Source organism: Echeneis naucrates, chromosome 1 (assembly GCF_900963305.1).
Source record: "Echeneis naucrates chromosome 1, fEcheNa1.1, whole genome shotgun sequence".
Lineage (NCBI taxonomy): Eukaryota > Metazoa > Chordata > Actinopteri > Carangiformes > Echeneidae > Echeneis > Echeneis naucrates.
The window spans coordinates 4,027,755-4,037,424 of record NC_042511.1 but is presented as its reverse complement, the minus strand read 5'-3'; the positions used below and the strand labels follow the sequence as shown (position 1 = coordinate 4,037,424).

The following is a 9,670-nucleotide window of genomic DNA, read 5'->3' as shown; positions in this document are numbered from 1 at the left end:
TAATAAAACTATTCCAGTGTAGTCTGCACATCCGACGCAAAGTTGTATTTGAATCCCTGTGTGATGCTTTCTGGGATTTACCAGCCCTGGTACGGTATGTTTCCATACAAAGACAAAAGAACTTGTGTTCAAAAGTCAGCGGTGTGCGTGTGTGTGTAGTTTTAACAGGACTTCAAATGCACCTCTGTCCAGATGTCGCAGACAAGCAGTGTTTTCTATGGCTGTTTTTATTTTCCGATGGTTAAACTAAGATATTAATGATGTACATGTCAAAACTGTGGTAATGATATCATTCAGCCTGGAATAAATGTTTTAAAAGAAGAAATTAAAGCAACTTTAACGTAGTGATCAAGACTGTGGCTTCTCTTTGACGGCTTTCATTGAGCAGATACAAGCTGAGCTACTTCCTGTGAAGCTGAAATCATCACAGTCACACCGTTTTAACTCTCAACAGGCTCAACCATCACGCGTGTTATTGATCTGACTACCATCTGAATCTGCCACCTTTCCTTCAATGCCCATCAATAACCAGGCAATATAGATGATATCAGAGGGAAGTATGTTTTCATACATCTAATTTTGCAGCAGAGTGATTTGGCATTACATTTTGGAGAATCCTTTCCTGCCTGTCTGTCTACAGCAGCAAGATTTCTCTGTTTCTGCCTCTAGGTATTTATTATTAGTATCTGTTGGGTGCAGTAAAGAGACAAGACAGCGATGCAAAACGTTAAACCTGTCGTCTAAATATTCAACCTGCATTTAGTACAAACATGTTCAAACATTTCAAACCGTCAGAGCTTTCTAAATGTCATTTCCTCTCTAACTCAAACTGCTCTTAACCGTCAGCGTGATAATTACTCAGCTTTAACAGGATGTCTGGCCCGAGAGAACTTTTGAACATTCGGTGGCGGTTGGAGATAAAAGACCAGCTATCAAGTGAGCCCAAAAAAAAAAAACAAACAACAAAAAATTGTTTTTCCCCCATTTTAGTTTTCCACTTGCTGCAAAGAGACACGCAGCCAGCAGGTGTCAGTGTGCGCTCAGCAGCGTGATAAAGCACAACAAGTTGTCTGATTCAGTGCTGTGTTAAAAGTGTTTGAGTGCTCCCTGCGGTCCACTCAGTCCAGCGGGAGAGAGACCATAACACGTGCACACTCAGTGGCACGCAGTCCGCCAATCCTTCAGCTCTGACTTTATCTCTGCAGGCCCTTGTGTATGGCTCCATCAGATAAGGGGACAACTGTTGTTTCAGCGTGTTTGGGAGCAGGCGGGTTTTGTTTCTGGATTACGGGGGCAGTCTCCGGACAGGAACCCAACGGCTCACAAACAAGGTCAGAGGTGAAAGGCTGTAGCTGTGTCCCATATAAACTCATTTAAAATCCCCTGAAGTATTCCAGCACGCCGTCTCACACAAAACACAGAAGGAAACACAAACAAACAAACAAACAAACAAAAAAAAAAAGAAGCCGGCAGCAAGTTTATGAACAAAAACCGCTTATATTAACTTCAGCCATAATGTCTACAGACAGTCCAGATACTGGAGACAGCATGTACGCTTCAGAAGCAACCCTTCATCATATACATTCATGTGAAGAGGGGCAGAATTTAACTTAACAACTTTCATTCAGTTACAACTGCTTTCAAAGCACAGAAAGATAGAAGACGACTCAACATGAGTCATTTCTCTATAAAACCTCAAAGGGGATAATATCTCTCACTGTGATAACATTTTAAAATCAAAAACCACAGTCTGCCTGTTAAACAGATACAAGCGGTGGACCTTCACTGTGTTTTGAGGCCCCAACAGTTCATTAACAATCAGGAGCTATATGTAATTTTCACTGTTGTTACACGGTCAATATTGGCATAAACAAACAGCTATTTACTGTTTGTGAAAAAGAAGAGGCGACAAATTGCCTTTAACCACCACTGCTTCAGCTGCACAGCCAGGACGCTGCACCGACTCGGTATCGGAAGTCGATGAGACCATTAACTAGACCAGATGCTGCTGATTAGCATGCTAACTAGCTGTTAGCACGTAAAGGAATGAGGTGTGAGCCTTTGTGGTCGGCTGTCAGTGCCAATGTTGGCTATGTGGCAACACTGAAACTTACAAATGGATTTTGAAAAATGAATAGTGTGACATTTTCAGAGAGAGGCTTTTTAGCTTTCTTGCCAAGAGTCAGGTGAGAAGGTTGATGCCACCATTTTGATCTGGTTAGCTTAGCTTAGCTTTAATATAGCCAATAACTGCTAGTCTTGCTTGGGCCAAAAGAAAGAATAATCAATCAACATCTTATGGGTTCAAAGAGATACGAACATTTAGATTTAGAGTCGTTTTGGAGAGAACCTCATATTCTGGAATCCTCTTTTTCTGTAACTCTCTGCAAGAAAGTGATAAGAGTCTGGAAATGTCAAACTACCCCTTTGATATATATATTAAAAAAAAAAAAAAAAAAAAAAAAATCTGACTTGGAAACAGCAGAAATAAAACAGCAAAGTGCTCAGTCATATAATCATGATAACATACTTCAGAAAGAGAGTAATACTGATCAGAGAAGGAGTCTGTCGGTGCCTCAACATGTTAAAATGAAGAATGATTGATTCTTCCCTCTTTATTTCTATCTTTGACTTCTTTGCTTCATTACTGCAATGCATCCAAATGGTTCAGTTCTGGAGCATGTGGCGGTGAAAGATTGGCAGCGTGTTCAATTAAAAGAATAATCTTTCACCACTGAGGATGTGGAGCGGGAACAGTGACCAGATCAGTCTAAATCTGCTGTTACTTTGGAAAGAGCAGATAGCGCACTTCATAAAATGTATGGCCAGAAAAAAAAAAATACAAAAAAAAAAAAGATCAGAGATTAACCTCCAAGTCTAAATATCACAGGATAGCAACAGCATTAAGCTTGATACACAACTGAGCCAGAGAAAAGCTGAAGGAGACTGACTGAGGAAAATGAGACGGGCGAGACAGGCTGAGAGGTCCCAACGCGGCTTTTCCTATCGCACCAGCATAACGCCAAAGTTTACATGTTCTCTTCTTCTGGATTAGAGAATAAAATCCCCCCCCCCCCCCAGTTTTTGCCCTTTTGACACCAGATGACGATTCAAAGAGTCAAAGTTCAGGTGTCAAACTCATTCGGCGGTACTTGTTCTGCTCAGGCAGTTTTTCTGCCCGTCAGTCCGTCCATCCCTCCCTCTTTGTCTGTAGAAGGCCGTTAAAGTCGCCGGAGACTGAGGCACCAAGGAGTGTCTGGGTACAACAGACAATGGACAGACCTGAACCTGAGAAAGAGAGGGAAATGAATGTCACAATGCCTGGAAGCCACCAACTGGGGATTTCAAAATAAAACAGTGAATACAATTAGTTGTACACACACACACACACACACACACACACACAATACACACACACATAATGGACAAAGCCAGGAAACTTGTTATAGTTCTAACGCATAGACAATCAGATGCTCTTACATAAAGAGGAACTGTATTACACGACTAAAGAGTGAAGCTTTTCCTGAAGCAGCCTGAGCAGCTGTAGCTCTTTGTTAAATATATAAAACCCAATAAACCGCATATACAGAGCATCCATGAATACATTCTCCAAAAGGTCCAGCAGACTTATTTCATTAGTGCCAGACCTCCCAAAAACAATTAGCCAAATTCGATACACAATGATACAATTACTGACCAGAGGATCAGGAAGAAAAGAAGCCAAAAAAAAAAATAAAAAAATCCTCCTAATGTCAGGAAGAGCCAAGATAAAGATCGCTTTGTGTTTTATCCTTTGTGTGGTTTTGTTTGCCTCTGATGCCTGAATGCTGTTCCTCTGTTTTATAGCCTCTTTGTTGGAACCTTTGTACACGAGGAGACTAAACATAAACGGATTGTATGCGAACACGGACCATTTTTATACCTTCAAGAGAGAAAGGAAATGCAGGAGAGACAACCACTAAAGCATCTGAATGGTTTGGAGCTGAAAGTTCAGGAGTCACAAATGATACTGGGGCACCTCTGCAACACATTTTATCTTCTATCTTCGTATTTTACCTTGTAGGATCTTCATTCAGTGAGAACGGGCCTTTCACAATGACGGTGTTCCTGCTGTTGTCCACTGTGCCGTAGCTCAGAGTAACCTGGTAAAAAAAACAAACAGGTGCAGAGTTACTCAGAATATTTTTAATATCTGTGGTGTCAGAGATAATTGCAGTGTTGATGTGTGTGTGTGTGTATGTATAAGCGTGTTTGCCTACCTGCTTGTCTATATTTGATACCAGCGCCAAATTCTCCAAGTGGGAGTGGAACAAAGCTGAACGGATGAGGCTGACGCCGAGCAGCGCCTCCACGATGTAACCCACCGTGCAGTCGTCAGGGAGGCGGATGTGCTCAGCTGTCGCCATGAAAGAGCCATCGCTGGACCAAAGAGAAAAGAAGAGAGCGGGGGGAGGGGGGGGGTTGGATCTGATTAGATACTTCAGGAGGAACAAAACAGCATAATAATCACATCGTCATATAAACTTGGCTCTACCTCGCCCAGGGTTTCATCTTGAGAGCGAGGCCTTGGCTCAGGCAGAACCCCGCTCCGCCCGTGGCAAACCAGAAACGCACCTGCTTCTACACACACACACACACACACACACACACCATGAAGTCAAAAAGTCTCTTTAATCACATTCTAGTTTTAGATATTTCATTTATCTATTTTTTTTTTTTTGGTAAAGCAGTCTGGGTAGGAGAATCAGGTACCATGTCGGCGGTGCCGAGCTTCTCCGTGGCCTCTATTGGCCGTTCGAGGCTGGGCCGGCCGAGGTAAACGTCCTGGGCGTGACTGTACTGAGACAGGAGCTTCAGGAGGGAGTCGACATTCACGTAGTTATCGTCGTCAACGTGACAGAACCACCTGTGACACACGAGGGCTGAGCTTCATGAAAATGCTCTTTGAGTTCATTCCTGTAAGCGTACATGTGCGGACTGTGTCTCACTTCTTGCCGGAGTTAAGAAAAGTGTCGTACTCCAGCGCCATTTTGCAGGAGAGAGCCTGGCGGTTGTGGGCTGCTGAGCAGTTGGTGTTGATCAGGTGAGCTCCTGATGAAACAGAAAGACATTATCAGTTACGAGATGGTTTAGTACAAAAAAAAAAACAAAAAAAAAAACAGCTGCACAGATAATAAATTTCATAGTCGCACATTTTCCTGCATTGTGTCTCACAATGTGCCTGATAGTGAAAAGAATACTTCATTTAAGTCAAACAATTCCATGACTAAGATGAGGAAAGGCCTCTAGATTAAACTGAAGTGACTTCCTGCACTTCGTGGAAACATAATATTGCCCAGTCAGCAGCCTGGTTCCTGCTTTCCTGCCTCACACTGCAGATAACACTGCTGCTACTCAGCGAAACTGCAGTATGCGTGCGTACGTGTGTTAGTGTGTGTGTGCGTGCTCACCCAGCCTTTTCCTCAGCTCGTTGTCCTCCGCATCAGTGAACACGTACGTCTGTAGGTGAAAAAAAAAGTATGCATGTTATTCCAGGCACTTTTTAAATCGAGCAGCAGCGTCATGCAGACGCTCTTGTATGTTGTCCATCATCTCAGGTGAGGCTCCACCTGCTTCCTCGACATTCGGCAGCAACAATCTGCAAAGCTTATCCTGGACGAGGGCCAGGACAAAAGGTGTGCCTCCAGTCTATCTGCAGCAGGGCAGCTGCTCACAACCCTGCTGTGTGTGTGTGTGTGTGTGTGTGTGTGAGTATTTATGTGATGAGTGACGGGGTTGAGGGTCACTGCGCTCAGGAAGCCATGCGGACGCCATAACTTTCCACAGGAAGTAAACACCAGCCTGGGTGCACATCAGGAGCCGTCCGTAAATAGTCTCCTGCTTTGGCTCTTAACTCCAGGACAATAGATTTGAAATAAAAAGGACACCAGTCAGGTTAAAGTGCTGCTGCTGTTCAGCTTTAACGTCAGGCCGTTTACATTTATATCGAGGCAGCAGTTTCAGGTGGGTGTCCTTTTTTTAGACAAGCCCAACACATTGATGCTTAACAATATTCACCATCTTATTTTAGCATTAACATTGGCTGACCAGCTCCAAGCCCAGAGTACAACTGAGGAACGATGGAAATGCTTTTGGCTTTGCTGGCGTTTAGTCATAAACCAGTTTGAGGACGGACACGCTTCAGAAGATGCATCAAAACTACAGAGGGCCGTTTGGAGCAGAACTATGTGGAGCAGATATCATCACAGCATTTACTTCACTATAGTAAAACAATTAGTTTGAACCTGCGTCACAATAAAATCCAGTTATTGAAGTGGCTTAGAGTCGATGACTTTCACTCCCCATTGCAGATACAGCACCATTGAACTTCTAAATGAGCAGATCAATAATGTGCTGCGGCTGTCAGATGTCTGGTGAGTGTCTGCTGATGTTTGCGTCCGTCAGCCTCCAGTCATAAACTGAAGCGTAAAGAGCCCGACAGCAGACAATAGAAATAATGACTCACTTCTCAACTGGTGTTACTTTTCTGTCTCTTTTCTGCCCCCCCCCCCCCCCCCCTCCAGTAAGATCTATAATTCATCTTGTTTTTCTAATGTGGTTATAAACACAGAGCTCACAGACAGAGAGTCTGAACTTTGAAGATAAAGCTGCTGTTTCATTTGAAACTCAAACATTTCAGATACTGAGTTATTTCTGCCACAGCAGAAAGACGAGAGGGGGCAGAAGGTCTCCACTTACAAACTCAAATTCAATAATGAGTCTTTAGGCTACGTACTGTCTGATCACTTCACTGCTGGCTGGGGAGGAAGGGGGGGTCCAGCCAGCTGTGAGTTTTTGTCTGTCGTCCCCCCTCCGCCCCACACTTTGAGCCTCTTAAGCCTCATGAGAGCAATCACCTTCTGCGGCATATGAATTTGTGTGAGTGTGTGTCTGTGACACCAGTGTACGCTGAGCAGGGTTTGGGGGGGGGGGGGGGGGGGGGGGTTTGGAATGGGGAAGGTGGGGGGGGTGGCAGGAGTTGAGCTTTACAACACAGGAAGCGGCAGCAACAACAACCACAACAGAGGCAGGAGAAAGTGTGTGCGTGTGTGTATTTGTGTGTGTACACACACACACACACACACACACACACACACACACGTTTTTAACTTCCCATGAGAAATGCGGTGAGTTCTCAGGGCATCTGTGTTTGTGAAGGTAACGCTGCGTGTGTTTCCATTACTCAGCAGTGCTGCAGTTCAGAGGTGTGTCTGGGAAACAGGTAGAGTTACACACACCTGACCGTGAGAGCACATACAGGAATGCGTCACACACTCTCGCACACCAGCTGGTTCCCCCGACATAAGCTGTATTCACGTGGCATCAGCCTTTCCAGAAACACCGAGGTTTGAATGGAAATCAGACCTTCATCTCTGAGCTGACTCAAACTCTCCCTTTCAACTCCTGCACGTCACAGAGCTGCTGTTTTTAGCTGATACCACCACGACCAGCAGTGAAAGAGTGAGAGGAGAGTTTAGATCTGCAGTGATTCCTTCCAACTCCATCAGTTTCCATGAAACAATCAAACAAACAAAAAAATTAAATAAATGAATAAATCTTGATCTGCAACATTTTACTTTTAAGGAAATCTCCTCAGAGTCCGGTCCTGCTGGACCTCATGCATTACAAAGGCCTCTGTCTTTGTTTTACAGTGCAGCCGGCTGGCTGGATCAAAGAGACTCACAACACAGGAGCTTTACAACTTTGTTGCCACAGCAGAGGAGGCTGAAGGAGACATCCCCTTAAAAAGCAGCCCAGAGGAGGCTGAAGGAGACATCCCCTTAAAAAGCAGCCCAGAGGAGGCTGAAGGAGACATCCTCTGAAAGCAGCCCAGAGGAGGCTGAAGGAGACATCCCCTTAAAAAGCAGCCCAGAGGAGGCTGAAGGAGACATCTCCTTAAAAAGCAGCCCAGAGGAGGCTGAAGGAGACATCCTTAAAAAGCAGCCCAGAGGAGGCTGAAGGAGACATCCCCTTAAAAAGCAGCCCAGAGGAGGCTGAAGGAGACATCCCCTTAAAAAGCAGCCCAGAGGAGGCTGAAGGAGACATCCCCTTAAAAAGCAGCCCAGAGGAGGCTGAAGGAGACATCCTTAAAAAGCAGCCCAGAGGAGGCTGAAGGAGACATCCCCTTAAAAAGCAGCCCAGAGGAGGCTGAAGGAGACATCCCCTTAAAAAGCAGCCCAGAGGAGGCTGAAGGAGACATCTCCTTAAAAAGCAGCCCAGAGGAGGCTGAAGGAGACATCTCCTTAAAAAGCAGCCCAGAGGAGGCTGAAGGAGACATCCTCTGAAAGCAGCCCAGAGGAGGCTGAAGGAGACATCCCCTTAAAAAGCAGCCCAGAGGAGGCTGAAGGAGACATCCTCTGAAAGCAGCCCAGAGGAGGCTCACCTGCTGCAGGTTCCTGGACATCCAGGTGTCCAGCAGCAGCTGCAGTCTCTGCCGGTGGAACCTCCCGGTGGTCTTCACCGCGATGAGCAGGTCATCCGGGGTCAGGGGCTCCACGGGGCCCGGGGCCGCGCTGCTCCGCGGGGGGCCGCTCACCGCCCTCCTCTCTCGGGTCAGTCTCCTGAAGTACGCCGAGAAAACCTCCCCGCTGGCCGGCTCCGCGGCAGGCGCTCCGCCGGCGACCGCCAGCAGGCAGCTGACCGCGGCCAAGGCGCTCCACATGGTGGGGGCTCACAGCACAACCATCACCGGCTCTCCGCCTCCGTCCTCCGCCGACTTTCAGCTGGTCGAGTCGGCGCTTCATTTTGGGGGAGAACTTATAAACTCCACCGGAGGGCGGAGCGGACCGGCCGGCAGCCAGTAGCCGGCTGAAGCGCTCCGCGGGGCGGGGCGAACCAGCGGAGGGGGCGGCCATGTGGAGGAAGATCCTCATGGCTGTTTGGGACAATGAAGTGGATCACTTATTTCATTTCAGCGTGTTTGTCACATTCAGACTTCTCCATTTTTCATGTTTTAATCATGTATTGAGTTTCTGTCTCTTTGTGGATCTCAGTTTTCTGAAGGCGTGTGTGTGTGTGTGTGTGTGTGTGTGTGTGTTAGGTTCACCTTGCAGCCAGCTTCCTTGCTGAATGGTGAAATAAGGCTGCTTTGAAGTGTAAGATTTGGCACATTACAGACATTTTGGGTGAGTGAGGATGAAAGCAACAGTTTCCTTTGCTGGGAAGCTGTTGGGCCTCGAGTTGCTATGTGTGGAGGCCTGCTGGGTGATTCTCCACGTAGGCAGATGTTGAAAAAAGACCGTGACATTGAAGTGTGTGTAGTGCTGCCAACTCTGTACGCACAACTGCGCCACAAACACACACACACACACACACACAGACACACACACTGATGTGCCAAACAGCCAGGTTGCCAGATCCACCAAATCATCTGAGGAATGTCTCTGCTAATAATGTGTGGTGTGTCTGTGCTGCATATCTGCGCTGATCCCTCAAGCAAAGTCAGTATAATGTTACATTTTATAGAAAATTCAAATGCTCCAACAAGACTGTGAGCCCTGCATGACAAGGATATCACAGAACGGCACAGATATATTCTGCACGGCTGAAAATGTAGGTTCTTGATGGAGGCTATGTCATCTGAGCTCACTGATCACTTGATTAGGAACACGTTGGCGCTTTCTTCAGGAAA

General features: G+C 46.2%; 1 protein-coding gene across 4 annotated transcripts; it reads right to left on the bottom strand.

The window, feature by feature from the left end:
- Positions 1-1,462: 1,462 nt before the first annotated feature.
- LOC115040656 (beta-1,3-N-acetylglucosaminyltransferase lunatic fringe-like) lies at positions 1,463-8,757 on the bottom strand. Of its 4 annotated transcripts, none has more exons than XM_029497547.1 (8): positions 8,423-8,757; positions 5,451-5,499; positions 4,989-5,091; positions 4,753-4,906; positions 4,535-4,620; positions 4,260-4,419; positions 4,057-4,142; positions 1,463-3,288 (listed from the first exon to the last, which is right to left on the bottom strand). In XM_029497547.1, the coding sequence occupies exons 1-8, from the start codon at positions 8,699-8,701 to the stop codon at positions 3,222-3,224; spliced, it is 984 nt and encodes a 327-aa protein (XP_029353407.1). In that variant the 5' UTR covers positions 8,702-8,757; the 3' UTR covers positions 1,463-3,221. The 4 variants fall into 4 exon arrangements, with proteins under 4 accessions (XP_029353407.1, XP_029353417.1, XP_029353426.1 ...); XM_029497557.1 differs by having other exon boundaries at positions 4,989-5,088; XM_029497566.1 differs by having other exon boundaries at positions 4,989-5,099; positions 5,462-5,499.
- Positions 8,758-9,670: the final 913 nt, after the last annotated feature.

Excerpts from the sequence above, each read along its gene's own strand:
- LOC115040656 (XM_029497547.1), bottom strand. The coding sequence starts at position 8,701 with ATGTGGAGCGCCTTGGCCGCGGTCAGCTGCCTGCTGGCGGTCGCCGGC. Across the intron at positions 5,500-8,422 it reads TGTCCAGGAACCTGCAGCAG|ACGTACGTGTTCACTGATGC; the intron begins GTGAGCCTCCTC and ends TTTCACCTACAG. Across the intron at positions 4,420-4,534 it reads AAGATGAAACCCTGGGCGAG|CGATGGCTCTTTCATGGCGA; the intron begins GTAGAGCCAAGT and ends TCTTTGGTCCAG.